Source organism: Cervus elaphus, chromosome X (genome assembly GCF_910594005.1).
Source record: "Cervus elaphus chromosome X, mCerEla1.1, whole genome shotgun sequence".
Classification (NCBI taxonomy): domain Eukaryota; kingdom Metazoa; phylum Chordata; class Mammalia; order Artiodactyla; family Cervidae; genus Cervus; species Cervus elaphus.
Genome location: NC_057848.1, coordinates 81,298,232 through 81,323,690, shown reverse-complemented (window position 1 = coordinate 81,323,690; position 25,459 = coordinate 81,298,232). Strand labels below are relative to the sequence as shown.

At 42.2% G+C, this 25,459-nt stretch overlaps 1 protein-coding gene across 3 annotated transcripts in view; it reads left to right on the top strand.

Moving 5' to 3' along the window:
• The window catches only part of SYTL4 (synaptotagmin like 4), a 57,249-nt gene extending 37,359 nt beyond the window's left edge, over positions 1–19,890 (top strand). For all 3 annotated transcript variants that reach the window (XM_043896889.1, XM_043896887.1, XM_043896888.1), the window contains 8 exons: positions 3,789–3,881; positions 5,510–5,688; positions 5,977–6,079; positions 6,576–6,737; positions 13,224–13,332; positions 15,199–15,298; positions 16,327–16,535; positions 18,716–19,890. In XM_043896889.1, the coding sequence (XP_043752824.1) occupies positions 3,789–3,881; positions 5,510–5,688; positions 5,977–6,079; positions 6,576–6,737; positions 13,224–13,332; positions 15,199–15,298; positions 16,327–16,535; positions 18,716–18,864 (1,104 nt within the window). In that variant the 3' untranslated portion in view covers positions 18,865–19,890. The remainder of the gene's footprint in view (positions 1–3,788; positions 3,882–5,509; positions 5,689–5,976; positions 6,080–6,575; positions 6,738–13,223; positions 13,333–15,198; positions 15,299–16,326; positions 16,536–18,715) is intronic.
• Positions 19,891–25,459: the final 5,569 nt, after the last annotated feature.

Sequence of the window (25,459 nt, the reverse complement as noted above, 5' to 3'; positions counted from 1 at the left end):
CTCCAACTCATGTCCATCGAGTCAGTGATGCTGTCCAATCATCTCATTCTCTGTCATCCCCTTCTCCTCCTGCCTTCAATCTTTCCCAAACATCAGGGTCTTCTCAAATGAGTCAGGTCTTCGCATCAGGTGGCCAAAGTATTGGAGTTTCAGCTTCAGCATCAGTCCTTCCAATGAATATCCAGGATTGATTTCCTTTAGGATGAACTGGTTTGATCTCCTTGCAGTCCAAGAGACTCTCAAGAGTCTTCTCTAACACTCCAGTTTAAAAGCATAAATTCTTTGGTGCTCAGCTTTCTTTATGGTCCAACTCTCATATCCATACGTGACTACTGGAAAAACGATAGCTTTGACTAGACGGACCTTTGTCAGCAAAGTTATGTCTCTGCTTTTTAATATGCTGTCTAGGTTGGTCATAGCTTTTCTTCCAAGGAGCAAGCATCTTTTAATTTCATGGCTGTAGTCACTATCTGCAGTGATTTTGGATCCCAAGAAAGTAAAGTCTGTCACTGTTTCCCCATCTATTTGCCATGAAGTGATGGGACCAGTTGCCACGATCTTAGTTTTTTTAATGTTGAATTTGAAGCCAGCTGTTTCACTCTATTTCACTGTCATCAAGAGGCTCTTTAGTCTTTCCTCACTTTCTGCCATAAGGGTGGTGTCATCTGCATATCTGAGGTTGTTGATACTTCTCCTGGGAATCTTGATTCCAGCTGGTGCTTCATCCAGCCTGGCATTTCGCATGATGTACTCTGCATTTAAGTTAAATAAGCAGAGTTACAATATACAGCCTTGATGTACTCCTTTCCCAATTTGGAACCAGTCTGTTGTTCCATGTCTTATTCTAACTGTTGCTTCTTGACATGCATACAGGTTTCTCAGGAGGCAGGTCAGGTGGTCTGTTATTCCCATCTCTTTCAGAATGCGCCACAGTTTGTTGTGATCCACACAGTCAAAGGCTTTAGCATAGTAAATGAAGCAGACGTAGATGTTTTTCTGGAATTCCGTTACTTTTTAAGTGATCCAATGGATGTTGGCAATTTGATCTCTGGTTCCTCTGCCTTTTCTAAATCCACCTTGAACATTTGGAAGTTCTTGGTTCATGTACTGTTGAAGCCTGGCTTGGAGAATTTTGAGCATTACTTTGCTAGTGTGTGGCATGCGTGTAAGTATGCAGTAGTTTGAACATTCTTTGGCATTGCCTTTCTTAGGGATTGGAATGAAAGCTGACCTTTTCCAGTCCTGTGACCACTTCTGAGTTTTCCAAATTTGCTGGCATATTGAGAGCAGCACTTTCATGGCATCATCTTTTAGGATTTGAAATAGCTCACCTGGAATTATGTCACCTCCATAGCTTTGTTCATACTGATGCTTCCTAAAGCCAACTTGACTTCGCATTCCAGGATGTCTGGCTCTAGGTGGGTGATCACACCATCATGGTTATTTAGGTCATTAAGGTCTTTTTTGTATAGTTCTTCTGTGTATTCTTGCCACCTCTTCTTAATATCTTCTTCTTTTGCTAGGTCCCTACCATTTCTGTCCTTAATTTTGCCCATCTTTGCATGAAATGTTCCTTTGATAGGTCTAATTTTGTTGAAGAGATCTCTAGTCTTGCTCATTCTATTGTTTTCCTCTATTTCTTTGCATTGATCATGGAGGAAGACTTTCTTATCTCTCCTTGTTATTCTTTCGAACTCTACATTCAGTTGGGTATCTTTCCTTAACTCCTTTGCCTTTCACTTCTCTTCTTTTCTCAGCAATTTGTAAGGCCTCCTGAGACAACCATTTTGCCTTTTTGCATTTCTTTTTCTTGGGGATGGTTTTGATCACAGCCCCCTGTACAGTGTCATGAACCTCGGTTCATAGTTCTTCAGGCAGTGTGTCTATCAGGTCTAATTCCTTGAATCTATTTGTCACTTCCACTGTGTAATCATAAGGGATTTGTATTAGGTCAAACCTGAATGGTCTAGTGGTTTTCCCTACTTTCTTAAATTTAAGTTTGAATTTTGCAATGAGGACTTCATGATCTGAGCCACAGTCAGTTCCCAGTCTTGATTTTGCTGATTCTATAAAGCTTCTCCATCTTTGGCTGCAAAGAATATAATGAATCTGATTTTAGTGTTGACCATCCAGTGATGTCCATGTGTAGTGTCATTTCTTCTGTTGTTGGATAAAGGTGTTTGCTATGACCACTGCATTCTCTTGGAAAAATTCTGTTAGCCTTGCCCTGCTTCATTCTGTACTCCAAGGCCAAAGTTGCCTGTTACTCTAGATATCTCTTGACTTCCTACTTTTGCATTCCAGTCCACTATGAAGAAAATGACATCTTTTTTTGGTTTTAGTACTAGAAGGTCTTGTAGGTCTTCATAGAACCATTCAACTTCAGCTTCTTTGGCCTTAGTGGTTGGGGCATAGACTTGGATTACTGTGATATTGAATGGTTTGCCTTTGTAACAGAGATCATTTTGTTGTTTTGAGACTGCTCCCAAGTACTGCATTTCAGACTCTTGTTGACTGTGAGGACTACTCCATTTCTTCTAAGGGATCCTTGCCCACAGTAGTAGATATAATGGTCAACTGAATTAAATTCACCCATTCCAGTTCATTTAGTTCCCTGATTCCTAAAATGTCAATGTTCACTCCCATCTCCTGTTAAACTACTTCCAATTTACCTTGATGCATGGACCTAACATTCCAGGTTTCTATGCAATATAGTTCTTTACAACATCAAACTTTACTTTCATCACCAGTCACATCCACAACTGGGCGTTGTTTTCTCTTTGGCTCAGCCTCTTCATTCTTTCTGGAGCTATTTCTCTCCTCTTCTCCAGTAGTATATTGGGCATCTACCAACCTGGGGAGTTAATCTTTCAGTGTCATATCTTTTTGCCTTTTCATACTGTTCATGGGATTCTCAAGGCAGGAATACTGAAGTGGTTTGCCATTCCCTTCTCCAGTGGATCACATTTTGTCAGAGCTCTCCACCATGACCTGTTCATCTTGGGTGGCCCTACACTGCATGGCTCTAGTTTCATTGAGTTACATAAGTCTGTGATCCATGTGATCAGTTTGGTTAATTTTCTGTGATTGTGGTTTTCATTCTGTCTGCCCTCTGATGGATAAGGGTAAGAGGCTTGTGGTAACTTCCAAATTGGTGGGACTAGCTGTGGGGGGAATCTGGGTCTTTCTCTGATGGGGGGGTCATGTTCAGTAAATCTTTAATCCAGTTTTCTGCTGATGAGTGGGGCTGTATTCCCTTCCTATAGTTTGGCCTCAGGACAAACTATGGTAGGGGTAATGGCGGTAATGGCAACCTCCTTCAAAAGGACTTAATGCCAGCATGTTCTGCGGCTCCCAGGTCTGTTGTATTCAGTGCCCCTGACCCTGCAGCAGGCCACTGTTGACCCACGCCTCCACTGGAGACTCCTGGACACTCTTTGATATAATTGTTCTCCAGTTTGTGGGTCATCTTCTCGGTGGCTCTATGATGGGGCTAATGGCAATCTCCTCCAAGGGATTTATGCCACACTTAATAAAATGTAAAGAGATGGCTGGGTTGGGGCAGTCAAATTAGAAAGAGATATTGTTACTATTTTGTGATTTGAGAAGGATGGTTGGGATGTAGTTTGGGAGCCTGAAATAGGGAAACACAAAGATAGAGATAAGCATATATGTGTGCACATGACACCTCAGAGCTTAGCAACAATTATGGCCCTACTAAAGGAAAGATATTCGTTTTTGAACTTTTTCATATTTCTGTTAACTCTGATCTATATTTATCATTCCAGGAAGAGGAAGAAGAAGAAGAAGATATTGACCACCTGGTGAAGTTGCATCGTCAGAAGCTGGCCAGAAGCAGCATGAGAAGTGGTTCCTCCATGGTAAGTTCTGTTAGTTCTGTGGCTGTGGACATGTTGGAGTACCAGGAAAGATGGAAGTACTTCCCTAGAGCAGAGTCAGGATGTGGGGGAGTTCTGGTTATTCTTTCTAGGTAAGTGAGATGCATTTGTTTGTTCCTTTTCTCAAGTTAGACCATAGTTGCTTAGTGCACAGTTAGGTGACTTTCTGTCTCTGCCCTGGAAATTCTCATTTCAGGTAGTTAGGGCTAGAGATGTTCATCACAGCTTTGTGAACAGTAACCCATAACTTCTACCCTAAAAAGGTACCCAGGCCACAAAGTGAGAAAGATCAGGTGTCCTCATCAGAGCACACCCCAAGTCTCACATTCAAGGGCAGTGAATGCCATGAGAAGGGTCTTGGCAGGGTTAACTGGCATCAGGATATGATTAAGGGAAAACTATACCAATCAGAATCATAAAGTTAAAGGGACATTTAAGAATTAAGGCTTAGTTCTGCCATTAAGTATGAAGACTGATGTTTAGGGGAAACAGAGTCAGAAAGCAGGGTGATTAGATGATCACACTCACACAGGAAGAGAACGGTAGGCTTGCAGAGTTGATTATTAGCTGAGAGGAACGTGGCTTTTCACCTCTGGTGGGGTTTTCCCCCCAAATCTGACACATTCACTTTTCTCTATAGGCCTTGAGAGGGATAAGGTGGATAAAAGAAACCCACAGATAATTAATGCCCCTTGTTTTAATTGGTAACTGATCCCTTCTAACCAACATTGTAACATACATAATATACACCAAAATCAGACTGGCTACCTCTACTCCTTGCCCACCTTCTGGGGCAGTTGAAAATTAACAATAAAAATGTATAAAAAGAGAATAAGAAGAGCAGCTCAGAGCCTAGGTGAGCTGATTGATAAACTTGAGCAGTTTTAAGCAGTTGTGAGTGTGCTCTTAGCTGTCTCTTACATTCTGGGTACAAGACCATCGGCAGTACTGGTTAGTTGCAGGGGCTTTTGTTTTGTTTAGTGACTATGACTTTCTCATGAGTGAAAATGTGAGCAATGTGGCAGGGAGAGTGTGCCTTCACCAGATGTTTATAGGTCCTTTATCTTGTTTATTTCTTCCAGTTTTATTGAGATATAACTGACATACAGCACTGTGTAAGATTTACTGCATAATGATTTGACTTACATACATCGTGAAATGGTTACCACAATAAGTTTGGGAACATCCATCATCTTATATAGATACAAAATTAAAGAAATAGAATTTTTTCCTTGTGATGAGAACTCTTAGTATTTGCTCTCTTAACCACTTAAATATATATAACACACAGCAGTGTTAATTATATATGTGTGTGTGTGTGTGTGTGTGTTTATCATGTTGTGCATTATATCCCTAGTACTTATTTATCTTATAACTGGGAGTTTGTACCTTTTGAATACTTTCATATAATTCCCCCTCCCCTGACGCCTTGCCTCTTATAACAACAAATCTGCTATCTTTTTCTATGAGTTTTGTTTGTGTTTGAAGTATAATTGACCTATAACACTATGTTAGTTCCTGTTACACAACATAATGATTTCTGTAAATTTAAAAATGCTCACCATGCTAAGTCTAGTTACCACCTGTTATGTGGGTGCTTTTATCTTCAGAGTACGATTGGCAGCATGATGAGCATCTATAGTGAAGCTGGTGATTTCGGGAACATCTTTGTGACTGGAAAGATTGCCTTTTCTCTGAAGTACGAACAGCAAACACAGGCTCTGGTCATTCACGTGAAAGAGTGCCAACAGTTGGCCTATGCTGATGAAGCCAAGAAGCGCTCAAACCCGTGAGTGTTTCCGGACCCTGCACAGTGCTTGGAGATGATTAGACCACAACATCTCTTTGGGCACCCTTGAACCAAAGCTCTTACTTCCTGGGCAGACAGGGAGGTGTGATTGAGAGTGGTTAGGGGAGATGTGGGAAAGGGGCCAGGATTGGGAAAATCCAAGAATGGTGTGTATAAGAGGATGTGATATTTTCATTTCATCATGGCGTATGTGTATGGAGGGCAGGTAAGTGAGAAGCAGGTTTCCAAAAAGACAGCCAATGACTCAGTATCCTCCTTGGCTTCTAGATATGTGAAGGCTTATCTTCTGCCAGACAAATCCCGCCAAGGAAAAAGAAAAACCAGCATCAAGCGGGACACTATTAATCCGTTATATGATGAGATCCTCAGAGTAAGTATCTAGAGTCTGAGAAGATAGGAGAACTTTGTTCTGTCTTGTGTGCTGAGCTGTAGCAATTCCTCTACTATATGGCGGTCAACATGGTTTTCAGCGGCCATGTCTGTGTTTGAGGATACACTGTGGGCATCTGTTCACATCCTGACCTCTCAGCAAACAAAGCTGATTTGATATTCTTGGATTCTGGTGAAGTTGGAGGGCCACGTGGTCACAAATCACATTTTAAGGGGTCATTTGTGATCAGGAGTCTCCCTGGCAGTTCTTTTGCATATTGCAGTGTTCTTTCACCCACTGAAGGAAAAATTAATATGGTAGGTTTTTGTGAAATGGGATAAGTGAAGGCTTTGAGGGATGAAACTCAAAGTGCTTAGGGACAAGTGATTTGATCAGGACTATGGACTTTGAGAATGCTTGCTCAGATTTTGGAATAATCTTTTTCTGAGGAAGTACTGTGAACTAATCATCTCGGGTGTCTCCTTTCCTTTCACAGTATGAAATCCCAGAATCTCTCCTGGCCCAGAGGACTTTGCAATTCTCGGTGTGGCATCACGGTCGTTTTGGCAGAAACACTTTTCTTGGAGAGGCAGAGGTCCAGATGGATTCCTGGAAGCTTGATAAGAAACTAGATCATTGTCTCCCTTTACATGGAAAGGTAGTCTCCTTTAACAACTCCCTACAGAGTTTGCATTTGCATCTGAGGTAGAATTGTCTGCAGTGACTTCTTCAGGAACAGTTTTGAATGTAGTCTGTGGAGTTCTCGCGCCCCCTGCTGGGGTTTCCTAGTTTAACAGTAATTTCAGATGCTCTGGGATGACAAGTGTCAGTAATCTGTTCTGTTACATTGTTGTTAACAAGCTTGTTGTTAACAAGCCAGGTGAAGGATGAAGCTGTGGTTCCCCTTTGAAGTCTTTCATATATATGTGTGTTAAGCTTTGCCTCCTAATCTTCCAGAGTCTGGGTGTATCCTAACATCCTGACTCGTGCCTTTTCTCCAAGCTAACCTTTTGGATGTATCCTAGTCTGTGCTGGTTTTCCAAACTACCCTTTTCACTACAGAAATGGGAAGTAAACCAATTCATGGAGCACCACTTCCCATGCTCTTTGTCATACAAGCCAGGGAAAGTATTACTTTGGAGATAGAATCCCAGGGGCGAGTGTAGCGGAGTGTGTAATACTACCTGGGATCTGAGTGTGGACCTGGATTTGAATCCAGCCACTGTGATTTGACAGCTAAGGAAATTACCTAACTTAAAAACTAACTTAGGTAAGTCACCTAACTTCAGTGGGCCTTAGTTTTTTCATCTATAAAGTGGAAATGATAATAATATTCTCTTCAGTAGTATCGTATACAGAGTACCAATCAGTGCCTGGCACATAAAAGATGTTCAGTAGGTTACTGTCATTCTGGTTAAGCTGAAATTGCTAAAACAGAGTTAGGAATTCTTGATTATCAGAAATTTTCAGTGGCAAGGTTCTTCTGTAAAACTTTTTAAAATTAGCATTTTCAATGCTAAAATAGTTCATGGTAGATAGAATAACGGGAAAGATAGACATAGAAGTAGTAGTAGTGACTGCTTCTAAAAACAGAAACTGAGGTGGGAGGACTTAGTTTTCTCTATATGCCCTTTTATAACATTTGAAATTTTTACCATGTCTACACATATATTGCTTATAAAGAACATTAAGAATAAAAGGATTTATGTGTACATGGTTCAAAATTAAAACAATGTCAGTTCAGTTCAGTTCAGTCACTCAGTTGTGTCCGACTCTTTACGACACCATGAACCGCAGCACACCAGGCCTCCCTGTCCATCACCAACTCCCGGAGTCCACCCAAACCCATGTCCATTGAGTCAGTGATGCCATTCAACCATCTCATCCTCTGTTGTCCCGTTCTCCTCCTGCCCTCAATATTTCCCAGCATCAGGGTCTTTTCCAATGAGTCAGCTCTTTGCATCAGGTGGCCAAAGTATTGGAGTTTCAGCTTCAACATCAGTCCTTCCAATGAACACCCAGGACTGATCTCCTTTAGGATGGACTGGTTGGATCTCCTTGCAGTCCAAGGGACTCTCAAGTGTCTTCTCCAACACCACAATTCAAAAGCATCAATTCTTTGGCGCTCAGCTTTCTTTTTAGTCCAACTCTCACATCCATACATAACCACTGGAAAAACCATAGCCTTGACTAGACGGACCTTTGTTGACAAAGTAATGTCTCTGCTTTTTAATATGCTATCTAGGTTGCTCATAACTTTCCTTCCAAGAAATAAGCATCTCTTTATTTCATGGCTGCAGTCACCATCTGCAGTGATTTTGGAGCCCCCCAAAATAAAGTCAGCCACTGTTTCTACTGTTTCCCATCTATCTCCCATGAAGTGATGGGACCAGATGCCATGATCTTAGTTTTCTGAATGTTGAGCTTTAAGCCAACTTTTTCACTCTCCTCTTTCACTTTCATCAAGAGGCTCTTTAGTTCATCACTTTATGCCATAAGGGTGGTGTCATCTGCATATCTGAGGTTATTGATATTTCTCCCAGCAATCTTGATTCCAGCTTGTGCTTCCTCCAGCCCAGCGTTTCTCATGATGTACTGTGCATATAAGTTAAATAGGGTGACAATATACAGCCTTGATGTACTCCTTTTCTTATTTGGAACCAGTCTGTTGTTCCATGTCCAGTTCTAACTGTTGCTTCCTGACCTGCATACAGATTTCTCAAGAGGCAGGTCAGGTGGTCTGATATGCCCGTCTCCTTCAGAATTTTCCACAGTTTATTGTGATCCCACAGTCAAAGGCTTTGGCATAGTCAATAAAGCAGAAGTATATGTTTTTCTGAAACTCTCTTGCTTTTTCGATAATCCAGCAGATGTTGGCAATTTGATCTCTGGTTCCTCTGCCTTTTCTAAATCCAGCTTGAACATCTGGAAGTTCATGGTTCACGTATTGCTGAAGCCTGGCTTGGAAAATTTTAAGCATTACTTTACTAGCGTGTGAGATGAGTGCAATTGTGCAGTAGTTTGAGCATTCTTTGGGATTGCCTTTCTTAGAGATTGGAATGAAAACTGACCTTTTCCAGTCCTGTGGCCACTGCTGAGTTTTCCAAATTTGCTGGCATATTGAATGCAGCACTTTCACTGCATCATCTTTCAGGATTTGAAGTAGCTCAACTGGAATTCCATCACCTCCTCTAGATTGTTCATAGTGATGCTTCCTAAGGCCCACTTAACTTCACATTCCAGGATGTCTGGCTCTGGGTGAGTGATCACACCATCGTGATTATCTGGGTCGTGAAGATCTTTTTTTGTACAGTTCTTCTGTGTATTCTTGCCACCTCTTCTTAATATCTTTTGCTTCTGTTAGGTCCATACCATTTCTGTCCTTTATTGAGCCCATCTTTGCATGAAATGTTCCCATGGTATCTCTTTTTCTTGAAGAGATTGCTAGTCTTTCCCATTCTGTTGTTTTCCTCTATTTCTTTGCATTGATCACTGAGGAAGGCTTTCTTATCTCTCCTTGCTATTCTTTGGAACTCTGCAGTCAAATGGGTATATCTTTCCTTTTCTCCTTTGCTTTTCACTTCCCTTCTTTTCACAGCTATTTGTAAGGCCTCCTCAGACAGCCATTTTGGTTTTTTGCATTTCTTTTCCATGGGGATGGTCTTGATCCCTATCTCCTATAAAATGTCACGAACCTCCGTCCATAGTTCATCAGGCACTCTATCAGATCTAGTCCCTTAAATCTATTTCTCACTTCCACTGTATAGTCATAAGGGATTTGATTTAGGTGGTACCTGAATGGTCTAGTAGTTTTCTCCACTTTATTTAATTTCAGTCTGAATTTGGCAATAAGCAGTTCATGATCTGAGCCACAGTCAGCTCCCGGTCTTGTTTTTGCTGACTCTATAGAGCTTCTCCATCTTTGGCTGCAAAGAATATAATCAATCTGATTTTGGTGTTGACAATCTGGTGATGTCCATGTGTAGAGTCCTCTCTTGTGTTGTTGGAAGAGGGTGTTTGCTATGACCAGTGCGTTCTCTTGGCAGAACTCTATTAGCCTTTGTCCTGCTTCGTTCTGTACTCCAAGGCCAAATTTGCCTGTTACTCCAGGTGTTTCTTGACTTCCTACTTTTGCATTCCAGTCCCCTTTAATGAAAAGGACATCTCTTTTGGGTGTTAATTCTAGAAGGTCTTGTAGGTCTTCACAGAACTGTTTAACTTCAGCTTCTTCAGCGTTACTGGTCAGGGCGTAGACTTGGATTACTGTGATATTGAATGGTTTGCCTTGGAATCGAACAGAGATCATTCTGTTGTTTTTGAGATTGCATAAAACAATATAGAAGTATATAAAAAGAAAAGTAGGTTAGCAGCGTTATCGACTGCTTGAATATCTTTATATAAATTTTGTATTAAGCAGGACAGATATATAAATATGGATTTACATTTTTTCCTTTTTACACAAATGAGCTCTTCTCATTGTGTGTATATATATCTTGATTTTTTTCATTTAACACTTTGTCATTTATCATGGACATTTTTTTATGCCATCACTGCAGGTTTATCTCATTTTAATTGCTGGATGGTATTCTTCATGTGGGCTTCCTTGGTGACTCAGATGGTAAAGAATGTGCCTGCAGTGCAGGATACCTGATTTTAATCCCTGGGTCCAGAAGATCCCCCGGAGAAGGGAATGGCTACCTACTCCAGTATTCTTGCCTGCAGAATCGCAGGAACAGATGAGTCTGGTGGGCTACAGTCCATGGGATTTTAAAGAGTCAGAGACAACTGAATGACTAAGCACACATAACACATTCTTCATGTACCTGTATTATATTTTCAGTTCCCCCACTGATGGGCATTTAATTTTTTTGCCTCTTTTTTCTCTGTTAAAACTATGGTATGCTATATCTAGTCCTTTTGTGAGTGTAACTGTAGGAGAAATTTCTGGTGGTGAAATTGCTGAGTCAAAGAAATGAGCATTTGGTATTTTGAAGCTACTGCCCTCCAAAAATATAGTAACAACATTAAAAATCTCCCTTTAAATACTAATAAAAATAGGAAAGCCATTATAATAAAACTATAGCATATTATTAGAAATTTAGAATTTCTTAAGCATTTCGCATATAAGTCATTCTCTCAACGGCCTACAGTTGATACAATTATAATGGAAATGTCATTGTAAACCATCATGAACTACTGCCAACAAAGAATGCCTTCCAACAAAAGAAAAACCTGCACTGAAATGGAACTGTTTGCTCTTTGAAATTATTTTGAGCCAGAATGAAAATATGCTCTTGAAACAAATATGCCAATTATGCCAATTTCCAGCTAAGGTTAAACCCTAATTTTTAAGAGTCCAGTGAAGCCCACAATCTAGAGACTAACAAATTGTATAGATATTTTATAAACAACAAAAAGACCACTCTAGTATTGCATATTTTAACTGAAAACATTCTCCATTTATTGTCTCTGATTTTTCTTTTTTTTTTTTCCTTGCCCTAGTGATCCGTTTGCTTCCATTCAGTTTTCTCTTCCTGGCATCCACCTCCCTATTCTTCTATGTCTCTTTCATCCATTACACTGCCGTGCATTCTTGGTATATGGTACATTTTTCCAGATTGATGGGGATTATGCCTTCCTTGTATTGCTATACTCAGAGCTGAGGCCCTATGTTAGAGGAGCCCCCATGAACACAGGCAGTGAAAGAGCACCTCTGATCTGCACCAGCTCATGCTCTGGATTCTAAGACATAAGGAACACAGCCATGGCAAGAGAGCCAGCAAAACCATCCTGCTGCTCATGGCCACTTGCTGCTAATCCCTGACACCCACTCATTCCCTCTTGCATTCTCTCAGGAAATATTTGTAGAGCACCTATATATGCCAGGTACATTGCTAAGTGTCCGGCATGCTAGGATGAACAATGATAAAAACACTTGATTCCTGTCCTCCTGACATTTAGATTCTAGTGGTAGAGAGAGTTATTAACCAAAAGTAACATAAAATTAAAATTGTAGCATATCCAAATCCTAGTAACAGAGTTTCACCGAGCCCTCAAATATCTGCAAGCTCTCTTTTAAAAAAAAGACTTCCGATCTTTGAAAATCATACAAGTGATACTTGCCATTCTCATTAAAAAGACACTATAGATATAGAGAGAGTAAAAAGTGAAAGCCATTTTTCCTTTCCCATTCTACTCCCCTCTTTAGAAGATACAAGTGTTAAGTTTGTCAGTATCTTTCTGGGTTTTTCTATGCAGTGTAGCATAGTGGTTAAAAGCATGGATTCTGAATTGGAGTCTGTCTGAATGGAGTCTGTCTGAATTTGAATCCTGGCTCTGCCAATTACTATGTGACCTTGGGCAAGTTACTTAACTTCTCTGTTCCTCTGTTCCATAATCTGTAAAGTGGGGGTAATTGTACTCATGTCATAGGGAGTATCTTGGGGATTAAACAAAATGATATACTTAAAATACTATAACAGTACCTGGCAGATATAGTAAGTACTGTATGAGTGATAATTATAATAATCATTATTAACATATATATATTCACATATACAAGTAAGAATATGTTTTAATATAAGTGGCATACTTTTTCTGCATCTTGCTTTGTTGACTTAACAGTACATCTTAGATATATTTCCCTGTTAGCATGTAGAGATTCACTGCATCCTTTTTGAGGATCACATGCCATATGCCATACAAGGGCATTAAAATCACTCATTTAACCTTTCCTATATTGATTGACATTTAGATTGTTTCCACTTTGGGGCTATCACTAACAATGTTGGTAGCAAGATTCTTCATCATGGTGTCGGTCCCCTGTCAGTTTGTATGACAGCCTTGCTTGAAGACCTTTAAGGGTATTTGGAATCTAGTAACAGTATCCCCAGAGTAGGAAAACAGTCAGCATCACAGAAGACTCTTTGTTAGTTCTTCTGCAGCTCCTTCTGAAGAAACTGCCTAGAATCCTGTGGCTGCCATGGCCTAGGGATCCTGGATGGTATTCATAAGGAGGAGGATACTTTTATTCTGTGAAGCTCTTCTTGCAGGTAATTTTAGAATTGCCTCAGTGAGAGGTCTCAACAGTCTGAATAGCCCAGCCTATTGGTTGGTTTTCCTGTTGGTTTTCCCTGTGTTTCAGATCAGTGCTGAGTCCTCAACTAGCTTGCCAACACACAAAGGCGAGTTGGTGGTTTCATTGAAATATATCCCAGCCTCCAAACTCCCCATTGGAAGTGACCGGAAAAAGAGTAAGTTTTCTTTTGGGCCTTGGATTTAACTCTTAGTTTTCTGCACTTGATCTGTGCAAGGTTGGTGCTGGCTAGTGGCTAGCACTATTAGAGAGACCAGATTATGATTCACAGTGGATCATCTTCTAAGGGAGATTTCTGTAGTAAGTAAGCCATTTCTGTTTTTCAACCAGAAGGGAATGCCTTCAAGTTGAAATTATTTTTTTTGTTTTGTCTTTTTTTGATGCCATTAAACTAACTTGGTCTTGGTCCAGCTCTGGAAGGCTACTAAGAAGTCAGAACAGGACAGAAACTTCAGGACTGAGAGAAGGTGGTTGGAAAGGGTGGTGTATAAGTATAAGGGACAGGAAGTTGAAGGCTGAGGAAGAGTAAGTCAACACACCAGGCACTGTACTAGTGACTGTGGATATGTAGGTGAATAAGACATGATTTTTGCCCTCCCTTGAACAGCTTATTTTAAAAAGAATGACAGTCATCTGCTCAAAGAACATAGATACAGGAGTGATAAATTCTGTCTGGTTGTATTTTGGAGAGTTTTAAAGAGGAAGTAATGATGGTATTTTACTTAAGACTTTACCAGGCAGAAAAGGAAGAGGATGGGGTGAGAAGAGCACTTTCTAAGAAGAGGAGCTAGCAGGTGCAAAGGTTGGAAAAAAAGCATGGTAAATGTGAGGTGGTGTGTGACTGTGAGGCAGTTAACTTCTTAGTTAAGTGGGGCTGGAGTTCTGGTATATAGATGTGGGAGTGGAGATGGAATTGTTGATGGGGTTGGAGCCTGGCTATAAAGGGCCATGCACGTAATGGTAAGAAGTTGAACTTGATGCTTTGGCAACACAAGAAAATCAAGAAATTTTAAGAAAAATTTCTTAAAAAGTTACTTTCAGCAAGGTCTAATCTGTAGGATTTGGGGAAGTCAATGAGATTTCCAAAGAGGCTGTGCAGGATGACTAGAGAAGAGAGGCAAGGAGAGAACCATGGGGAAAAATGTAAAGTATGAAGAGGGGGAAGAGAAGCCAGTGAGGTAGAGGCTTATCAGAAGAGAGCCATGCTGGGAGAGAGCTTGATGAAGGGAGCAAGGGTTGTCAACAGTATTGAAATACCACTGGCCTGTCAGGCCCAATGAGAAGACACAACTCCTTGGCATTAGATTACATTTTCAGTGGATCTCAGTGGAAGCAGAAGCCAGATTTCACTAGAAACTAGGCTGAGTGAATGAGGCAAAGAAGTAGAAGTGATGCATGTGGACTCTATTTTCTAGGAAAATTGATGGTGAGAGAAAAGAGCACAACGGAGGAGAGCTTGAAAAGGAGATAGGATGAAGGGAAATATTCTTTCAAAAGAATTTTTTAAAAGCATAAGTGAGATTAGCATCTATTTAGACTGAAAGGAATGGAACCAGTAGAGAACAAGATATTAAAATGCAAGCTGGGGGTTGAAATTGATGATGCCTGATGAGTCTTGTTGCCATGGGGATGGAATCCGGAACAGAAGTGGAGGAGTTCCCTTTTTTCAATCATTCAACAAATATCAGGCAACTTTATTTCTTTATGCCTCAATCTTCTCACATGTAAAATGAGGATGATAGTCTATATCTCATAGAATTGTTTTGAGGAATAAATGCTTAATGTAGAATATGGCACATAGCCAGTTTTCAGTAAGTCTTTATTGCTATTTTTGTTATGACTTGAGTGCCTGTTGCTCACTGTCAGGCACTGTGCTGGGTACTGCGAATACAAGGTAGGTGTGGTCCACTTTTTGTGGAGCTGGCTGTCTTCAGGAACCAGGAGAGAAAGTGCTACGTAGGTAAAGCTTGAGAGAAATGTGAAGGTGTCAGAACTCATTTGCTTTGACTGATATCCCTTCCAGGTAAAGGTGGGGAAGGGGGAGAGCTCCAGGTGTGGATCAAAGAAGCCAAGAACCTGACAGCTGCCAAATTAGGAGGGACTTCAGACAGCTTTGTAAAGGGGTGAGTCCATGGACCAGCACCAAATTAACCGGTTTCAGGACATGAGAGCTCAGAGAGGAATCCAGCTAAACCTTTCTCTGTGGATATTATCCCTGTGTGTCCTGCCATCTCCAGCAGCCAACTTTGTTCTTGAAATTAGGTAATGGCCCAGCCTCCAGTACTGTGTTGGCACTGATCAGAGCTCAGTTTGGACTGGGCTGCAGTGCTGATTTCCAAAAAGGAGAGTGGTGGACAGTTAGATCCGACTTTTCCTTTGTTATAGATTTGTGCTCTTAATCCTGAATAAAAATATGCATTCCTTGACTGTCAAGATGGGGACTCAGGACTTTGTTACCCACAGTATTTAAGCAATGCCAGCTTTCCCCAACTTACAGTTCACCCCCACTGACTTCAGTTCTCTACCAAATTTGAAATCATGTTTGGCAATGCCTATGTTTATTACAATGCCAATACTTTGGCCACCTGATGTGAACAGCCAGCTCATTGGAAAAGACCTTGATGCTGGTAAAGATTGAAGGTAGGAGAAGAGGGCAATAGAGGATGAGATGGTTAGATAGCATCACCGATTCAATGCAGATGAATTTGAGTGAACTCTGGGAGATAGTGAAGGACAGGGAAGCCTGTCATTCTGCAGTCCACGGGGTCACAGAGTCGGACATGACTTGGCAACTGAACAACAAGAAGTACTTATTATTGTTTATTGTTTTTTTTTTTTTTTTACTAAAGAGGACTTTGCCCAATTGAGGTGGAACAAGATATTCAAAACCCATTTTTGGTGGAGTATAGACAACAGCTCCCTAATAACATTGTGTTAATTTTCTCTCCAGGTTAAAGGCATTGAATCAGGTGAATGATCTAGTGGAGGTGGTAGGAACTGTGTTTCCTCAGATTCAAAGGAGGGAATATGTGTTCTTGGATCCGAGTGTTGACTCACCTTCCTGGGCTAGGCCTGTGGGAGAGGAAAGGGGAATTTAGAGAGATATTGCCAGCTTTGAGTAGGTTGTTGACTCCTCCACACTGTCTGCCAGATACCTCCTTCCCATGAGGAACAAGGCCAGTAAGCGTAAAACTCCTGTGGTGAAGAAGACCCTGAATCCCCACTATAACCATACATTTGTCTACAATGGTGTGAGGCTGGAAGATCTCCAACACATGTGCCTGGAACTGACTGTGTGGGACCGGGAGCCCCTGGCCAGCAATGACTTCCTGGGTGGGGTCAGGCTGAGTGTCGGCACAGGTGAGAGCTTCTCCCCTCACCCTCACTGTCTTCAGGGGCTCTTATATATTTCAATCTGAATAGACCCATCCCTCTCCCTGCATGGGCTTCCCTGGTGGCTCAGATAGTAAAGAATCTGCCCATAAGGCAGGAGACATGAGTTCAATTCCCAGGTCGGGAAGATCCCCTGGAGGAGGGCATGGCAACCCACTCCAGTATTCTTGCCTGGAGAATCACCATGGACAGAGGAGCCTGGTGGGCTATAGTCCATGGGGTCACAAAGAGTCGGACATGACTGAGCCACTTTCGCTGCATAGCTCCTCTATGTCAAGAGTTGTCTTCTTTCCTTTCAGTGAACATCCGGACAGGATTTACTGAGTGCCTACTATGTGCAGGGCTGGAGGCAGGCCAAGCTCATGCACTGTCAGGTGTACAGATAAATGGTACTCCGAATGCCCAGGAATGCCATCAGCTTCCCACCAAAAACATCCCCAAATGTCCCTGTATCTGTTCCTCTGATTTCCACCTTCCATCCTGTTATATAAAAGAAGGGGTCCTTCTAGCAAAGGCCAAGCTCTGTCCAAGTGTTCTAGATCACAACACCCTCACCTTATCAATGAACTTTCTTCTGGAATCTCCTGTCTCTCCTGTCTGATCAGTTTTATTCTCTCTACCTCTCTATTGGAGGTGAAAGTTGATATGCTCTGGTATTTCTAGTCTTAATAAACAGAAACAAACCTTCTCTTGAGTCCATGTCCCCCCTCTAATCTCTGAAAAAGAGTCGTCCCCATGTCCTCATGTCTCCTTTAGTCTTCAGTCCACTGTGATCCCACTTCTATCCCACCACTCCACTGAGCAACAGCTTGTGTCAAAATTTTGTTTTCATCATTCTAGAATTTTCATGCTATTTAACATAGCTGATCACTCCCTTTTTCTTGAAATAACTTAGCTTCTGTTGACACCACACTTTTCTTTGGGGCATCCTCATTCTCTAGCCAAACTTGGAATATTGGTGGTTCTCAAGGCTTAGTCTTGAATACTGTTTTCTATCTCTACAGTCTACATTCCTGTGGCTGTGACTATTACTTGTATATTGTTAATTCATACAAAGTATTTAACACAAAGAATCTAGAATGATGTTCTTACAAATGTAAGCTGGTTCATGTCAGTCCCCTGCTTAAAACCCTTCAGGGGCTCCTACTGACCTTAGAAAACAACCCAAAGTTCTCATCATGCCAAGAGGCCCCTGTGTGATCTGGACCCTCTGTTCATTTATTATCTGTCCTGTAACACTGCTTGCTCACTGTGCTCTAAACATGGTGACTAGCTTTCTGTTCTCCAAATATACCAAGCTTCTCCCCACTTTATAACCTCTGCAATTAGTGTTCCATCTGTCTGGAAGGGCTGCTTTCTTTCTGTCCTTCAGCTCCTGACTCAAATATCTCCTTCTCAGAGGGGCCCAAAGACCACTTCATCTGAGACCCTGATCTAGGCACTACAAATCACTCTGTTTATTCGCTTTATGATGCTTACCTCACTCTTGTTGGTTTACTTCTGTATTTTCTATCTTCTCTATTCAAACGTAAGTTGCCTGAAGGCAGAACATTTTCTGTGTTGTTCACACTGTACCTCCAGAGTCTGGAAGAGTACTTAGTACACAGTAGCCACTTGATAAATGTTTCCTGAATGAATGAATGTACAAGAGAGTAGAAATGAGGCCCCATATAATCCAAATTTCAAGCCTGGAGTCTACAGCTAGAAAATAAAAGTGTTCAGCCCTCTTTCTTTCTGCCTCCCTCTCACCCTCTCTGTCTCCTTTCCTCCCTCCTTCCTTCCTCTCTCCCTCTTTCTTCCTTTCTTCCTCCCTTCCTTGCATTCCCCTCCTCTCCCTTTCCATCATAAGTCAACTTGGCAGTAACAGAATGACCCTAGCTGTAATAACCTTAGAATAAGAGGTCTCGAGCTACTGTGTGCCATTTGGAGCCCTGTTTTATCAACTTGAAGTCTCTTGATGGAATCTCAGGAGCAGAGAAATATGGCAGTGCAGTCAACAGGGAGCTGTTCCCAGAACACTGTCCCCATTAGCCCATCTTCATAGCACACTGTCTTTTATGGGATGTTGCCTTTAATGCATAACCCATCTTCTCCGGTGGGCTGAGGAGTGGGGTCTCTGTTCAGCCTCCTCTGGTATTTTTCCTCAGGGATCAGTAACGGGGAAGTGGTGGACTGGATGGACTCGACTGGGGAAGAAGTGAGCCTGTGGCAGAAGATGCGACAGTACCCAGGGTCTTGGGCCGAAGGGACTCTGCAACTCCGTTCCTCAATGGCCAAGCAGAAGCTGGGCTTGTGAGCCCTGTCCTTCTCTGCAGGTCCATTCCTGTCCAGGGCAAGTCAGAGGAAGCGAAGAAACCAAGGGCGAAGATTTACAATTTGTGTGTGTGTGTGTGTATAAATGTGTATTTCTACAGATCTCATTATACTAGAGCGATGTAGACTTCCCCTTTTTAAAGGAGGCTCAAGAATAAGGGTCTCTTAAAAATATTTTTATTTGTGCATTAACTACTATATATTTCCAGAGTCCATGATTCTTCTATCTTTATGAGATTTAATTAATTTATCTTTTAAAACAACTTTTTAACCGCCTGTCTTGCTATCCTGGTTCCTCCTTTCATAGGAAGCCCTGGCTGCCTTTGGCACTTGTACTGGTCTGTGTTTCAGGGTGTGCCTGGTCTGAGGCCAAGGCTCTGGGAAGCAGGGGTGGTTTACTAAAGACAGAAGAAGATTGGAGAGAGGTGACTTGGTCCCTTCTTTCTCCTCCACTTTATGCTTTTCACTCCATTTCTACCTTGACACATTTCTGAAACTTGGCTTTTAACTCTTGTTGGAGCAGTTTCCACCTTGCTTGGGTCTAATAGTTTTCCTGGAAATGCTAAGAAGATGTCTAAGTTGCTTCCAATTTTGAACACCTTCCCTAGACCTCTGCAGGACCCTTATAATAGAGTTGCTTTAGAAGAGCACTTTAATTAGATAATGGCCTTTGGACTAGGTCACAGGCATGCCCAGTACAGGCTTCTCAGTGGTCCCAGAGGACCAGCAATGGAGCATCTCTCAGCCCGTGCTGATTCTTTGCATTTTAAACTGATATAGCAGTCATTAGAAAGCTCATAATGAAAGAAAAGACATACCATATACCACATAACACATTCGCTCCCACATCTTTCATAGCATTTGTGTCCGCTGTGTGTTACAGTCTACACACTTTGTGTGGATCACAACAAACTGGAAAATTCTTAAAGAGATGGGAATACCAGACCACCTGACCTGCCTCTTGAGAAATCTGTACGCAAGTCAAGAAGCAACAGTTAGAAGTAGACGTGCAACAACAGACTGGTTCCAAATTGGGAAAGGAGTATGTCAAGGCTGTATATTGTCACCCTGCTTATTTAACATTTATGCGGAGTACATCATGAGAAATGCTGGGCTGGAGGAAGCACAAGCTGGAATCAAGATTGCCAGGAGAAATATCAATAACCTCAGATATGCAGATGACACCACCCTTATGGCAGAAAGCAAAGAAGAACTAAAGAGCCTCTTGATAAAAGTGAAAGAGGAGAGTGAAAAAGTTGGCTTAAAGCTCAACATTCAGAGAACTAAGCTCATGGCAGCTGGTCCCATCACTTCATGGGAAATAGATGGGGAAACAATGGGAACAGTGACAAACCTTATATTTTGGGGGGCTCCAAAATCACTGCAGATGGTGACTGCAGCCATCAAATTAAAAGACGCTTGCTCTTTGGAAGGAAAGTTATGACCAACCTAGACAGCATATTAAGAAGCAGAAACATTACTTTGATGACAAAGGTCTATATAGTCAAAGCTATGGCTTTCCCAGTAGTCATGTATGGATGTGAGAGTTGGACTATAAAGAAAACTGAGCACTGAAGAATTGATGCTTTTGAACTGTGGTGTTGGAGGAGACTCTTGAGAGTCCCTTGGACTGCAAGGAGATCCAACCAGTCCATCCTAAAGGAAATCAGTCCTGAATATTCATTGGAAGGACTGATGCTGAAGCTTAAGTTCCAATACTTAGGCCACCTGATGCGAAGAACAGACTCATTGGAAAAGACCCTGATGCTGGGAAAGTTTGAAGGCAGGAGGAGAGGAGGATGACAGAGGATGAGATGGCTGGATGGCATCACCGACTCAATGTACATGAGTTTGCACAAGCTCCAGGAGTTAGTGATGGACAGGGAAGCCTGGCATGCTGCAGTCCATGGTGTTGCAAAGAGTCAGACACAACTGATCAACTGAACTGAACTGAACTGTCGTATTAGCCTAAATTGCCAGCTATGGTCTAAACCAGGCCAGTGTTTTCTCTAGGCTGGGCACTGTTAGTGTCCAAGAGAATGTGTTCAGAGAACACAGCTTTTCTGACCTCCTTCTTGAAGTGGTTTCAGTTCCTATATTTTTTCTCTTGTTTCCCAAAGTTGACCTAGATGTAACCTGGGTATGGTGGGTTGAAACCTTCCTAAGAAGGGTCTATTGACCTAAGATTCATTTTCTGAAACCCACTGTCCCAAACTGACCTTTTAATTCTCACAATTGTACCTTCCCAAAGTCATCTGTAAAGGGAGTCTATACCGGAGAAGAAGTTCCTTTCAGTAGAGTCAGCTGCCAGCTGCCTGGCCTATGAGGCTGAGGGATTCAGGGTGGATACTGTGGTTTCTGTTGTATGTATGAAGTGAACAAAATAGTATTGGTGTGGATTAATATTGTACTGCAAAGCATAACTTGGGATCCTGGACTGTCACTTGCTCCTTTGTTCTCCACCCTCACCCCCCCCAAGATGTCTGTGTGCTTCAATAAAACTTTCTTCCTTGTCAAGTGTTTGCATTCCTTAGTTCTCTAGACACTTTTGTCTCTGATGTCCTGACTTTGTTGTTGCTCTTCACATGGTTCCAAGGATAAGAACCAAAGTGACAAATGCCCTTCCCTAAGCATCATTTGCTGACTCAAAGAAAATTTCCCTCTCCCTTCATTACTGCCTGATACCTCCTCTGAGGTCTGATGCATTGATCTGTATGTTTGGTATATAAGGAGAGAATGAGAACCCACCTTAGAAGTGCCAATGCTTGTCTTTCTCTAAAGTATCAAAAGAACTCCTCCTTTAGATTTGTAGCCACTCCCCCACCCCATCTCTGCAGCTTCAGGAAGGAGAGAAAAGTACACAGGGTAGGAAAGACATCCTCTGCTGTTTCTTTCTGGATCTTTTACTTTCTCTAGGAGGGAGGGCCTTTTCTATTACTCCTACTTCCACTATTTAGTTTTGGGAGATAAATAACCCAGATGCCTAGTGACCCATCTCAAAAATAACGCTCTTGGTTTCCAGGTAAAGCCCAAGTGATCATTGATCTCTTATACAAAAGGGCATGAAAATATATTGAATGCCTCTTGGGTACAAAGCTTTCTGCTAGGTATATGTTATTTCCTTAATTTCTCCAAGTCCTTATTGAAAGGTTGCTGCTATGAGCCATGAACCACGCTACGATTTTTGGCCTCTGGAAGAGAGGAATTCGATCTGGGGCCAGTGATGAGGCTTGATTGCTCAGAGATTTTTGTGTAATAAAGTTTTATTAAAGTATAAAAGAGACAGAGAAAGCTTCTGACATAGACATCAGAAGGGGACAGAAAGAGCGCCCCCTTGCTAGTTTTTAACAAGGAGTTATATACCTATCCAATTCAGTTCCGTTCAGTCTCTCAGTCATGTCCGACTCTTTGCGACCCCATGAATCGCAGCATGCCAGGCCTCCCTATCCATCACAAACTCCTGGAGTTTACTCAAACTCATGCCCATCGAGTTGGTGATGCCATCCAGCCATCTCATCCTCTGTCTTCCCCTTCTCCTCCTACCCCCAATCCCTCCCAGCATTAGGGTCTTTTCCAATGAGTCAACTCTTCGCACAAGGTGTCCAAAGTATTGGAGTTTCAGCTTCAGCATCAATCCTTCCAATGAACACCCAGGACTGATCTCCTTTAGGATGGACTGGTTGGATCTCCTTGCAGTCCAAGGAACTGTCAAGAGTCGTCCCCAACACCAGAGTTCAAAAGCATCAATTTTTCCACACTCAGCTTTCTTCACAGTCCAACTCTCAGATCCATACATGACCACTGGAAAAACCTATTAGCAAGCTGCAAAACCGAGAGAGTTGCACCAGGCCCCTCACCCACAATGTGCATTTTGAGATAGCATTGGCACAAGGTGAGTCATCCACGACCATAAAACAGTTGACAGGAATCTTGAAGAAAGGCAGTTCAGTTCAGTCGCTCAGTAGTGTCTGCCTCTTTGCATCCCCATGGACTGCAGCCTGCCAGTCTTCCCTGTCCATCACCAACTCCCAGAGCTTGCTCAAACTCCTGTCCATCGAGTTGGTGATGCCATCCAGCCATCTCATCCTCTGTTGTTCCCTTCTCCTCCTGCCTTCAAACTTTCCCAGCATCAGGGTCTTTTCCAATGAGTCTGTTCTTCACGTCAGGTGGCCAAAGTATTGGAACTTCAGCATCAGTCCTTCCAATGAATATTCAGGACTGATTTCCTTTAGTATTGACTGGTTGGATCTCCTTGCAGTCCAAGGGATTCTCAAGAGTCTTCTCCAACACCACAGTTCAAAAGCATCAATTCATTGGTGCTCAGCCTTCTTTACGGTTCAACTCTCACATCCATACATGATTACTAGAAAATCCATAGCTTGACTAGATTTCCAAGCAAATACGTAGTTCATTAACATAGCTTAAGGAAAACATTTCCATGAGAAAAGTGCATTGGTTATCTCAAGGTTTGAGATAAAGTTAAGTTCTAGTGGAACCAGGTGTCACCATGACAACATATTAGAAGAGAAAAGAAAAAAAGCTCTGCCACTTGGCCTCCCTACTGGAGGCTCTTCTGGCCTCCCTACTGAGGCTATTAAGACTCTCATTATGAAGTAGGAAAACTTCCCTTTGCACAGGTGAGGAAAGTCAGCCCACTCTCAGGCATTAGAGTGGAGATGTGAAGCAAGGTCTGACTCTGCTGCCTCCTGTGAAGATGATATGCATGTCAGGGGCCAAGATTTGAAGGAAGGGATGGTTCTTCTGAAATATATCAAAGAAAGGAGTTATGCTCACAGGGCAGAACAACCAAATGCTTTGATGTTACCTAGTCAGCAGACTGACGGAATAGCTTGTGTGTTTGTGTGTAGGCCCTAGAGGGTTGGGTCTGGTAACCCCTTTGGGTCTGGCTGGCAATCTGACTCCACTATGTTTCCTTCCCCTATTTTAGTGAGTTAGAATTTCCTGACTAAGAATCCAAAGGAAGTAACAGTAAAATTTCAGTGAAAGAAAGCAAGATTAATTTGTCTTGACTACGCAATAAAATTCTGAAAGAGATGGGAATACCAGACCACCTGACCTGCCTCTTGAGAAATCTGTATGCAGGTCAGGAAGCAACAGTTAGAACTGAATGTGGAGCAACAGACTGGTTCCAAATAGGAAAAGGAGTACGTCAAGGCTGTATATTGTCACCCTGCTTATTTAACTTATATGCAGAGTACATCATGAGAAACACTGGGCTGAAGAAGCACAAGCTGGAATCAAGATTGCTGGGAGAAATATCAATAACCTCAGATATGCAGATGACACCACCCTTATGGCAGAAGGTGAAGAGGTACTAAAGAGCCTCTTGATGAAAGTGAAAGAGGAGAGTGAAAAAGTTGGGTTAAAGCTTAACATTCAGAGAACTAAGATCATGGCATCTGGTCCCATCACCTCATGGAAAATAGATGGGGAGACAGTGGAAACAGTGTCAGACTTTATTTTTGGGGGCTCCAAAATCACTGCAGGTGGTGACTGCAGCCATGAAATTAAAAGACGCTTACTCCTTGGAAGGAAAGTTATGACCAACCTAGACAGCATACTAAAAAGCAGAGACATTACTTTGCCAACAAAGGTCCGTCTGGTCAAGGCTATGGTTTTTCCCGTGGTCATGTATGGATGTGAGAGTTGGACTGTTAAGAAAGCTGAGCACCGAAAAATTGATGCTTTTGAACTGTGGTGTTGGAGAAGACTCTTGAGAGTCCCTTGGACTGCAAGGAGATCCAACCAGTCCATCCTAAAGGAGATCAGTCCTGGGTGTTCATTGGAAGGATTGATGCTGAAGCTGAAACTCCAATACTTTGGCCACCTCATGCGAAGAGTTGACTCATTGGAAAAGACCCTGATGCTGGGAGGGATTGGGGGCAGGAGGAGAAGGGGAAGACAGAGGATGAGATGGCTGGATGGCATCACCGACTCGATGGGCATGAGTTTGAGTAAACTCCAGGAGTTGATGATGGACAGGGAGGCCTGGCGTGCTGCGATTCATGGGGTCGCAAAGAGTGGGACACAACTGACTGAACTGACTGACTGATGCAATAAAATGAAACAAAACAAAGCCTCCTGAATTTTTTTAAGCTAGAGGAGCATTTATAGAGGGAGTCAGGCCCAGGTGGAAAACTCTGCTTGAGAGGCCATAGGCCTCCTTGCATTTTTACTCAGGCCTTTGACCCTCTGGCATGCCCTGGCTTGCCACATGGAGCATGAGTGAAAAAGACAAGGAAGGCATTCATTTTACCTGATGTGCAATCTTTGCCTTTGCAGCCACAGACCCTGTCTGACCGGAGATTTCCCACATTGACTCACTATATTTTGCCTTCTGCCCATAACTCGCTTCCTGCCTTTCAGAGCTCCTATATTTCCCTGTAGGGAAAAGGGACCTTTGTGCTCCAAGTTTGATCATTCCCTATTTGTCCAGTTCCACCTAGAAATTGCCTTTTAGTTTTTCATTTTTTAAAATGATTTTCACTAACCGACCCAGTGGAATAGCTTCTCTATGACTCACCAGTGCACCGATAGGTCCTGGACATTCAATTTCC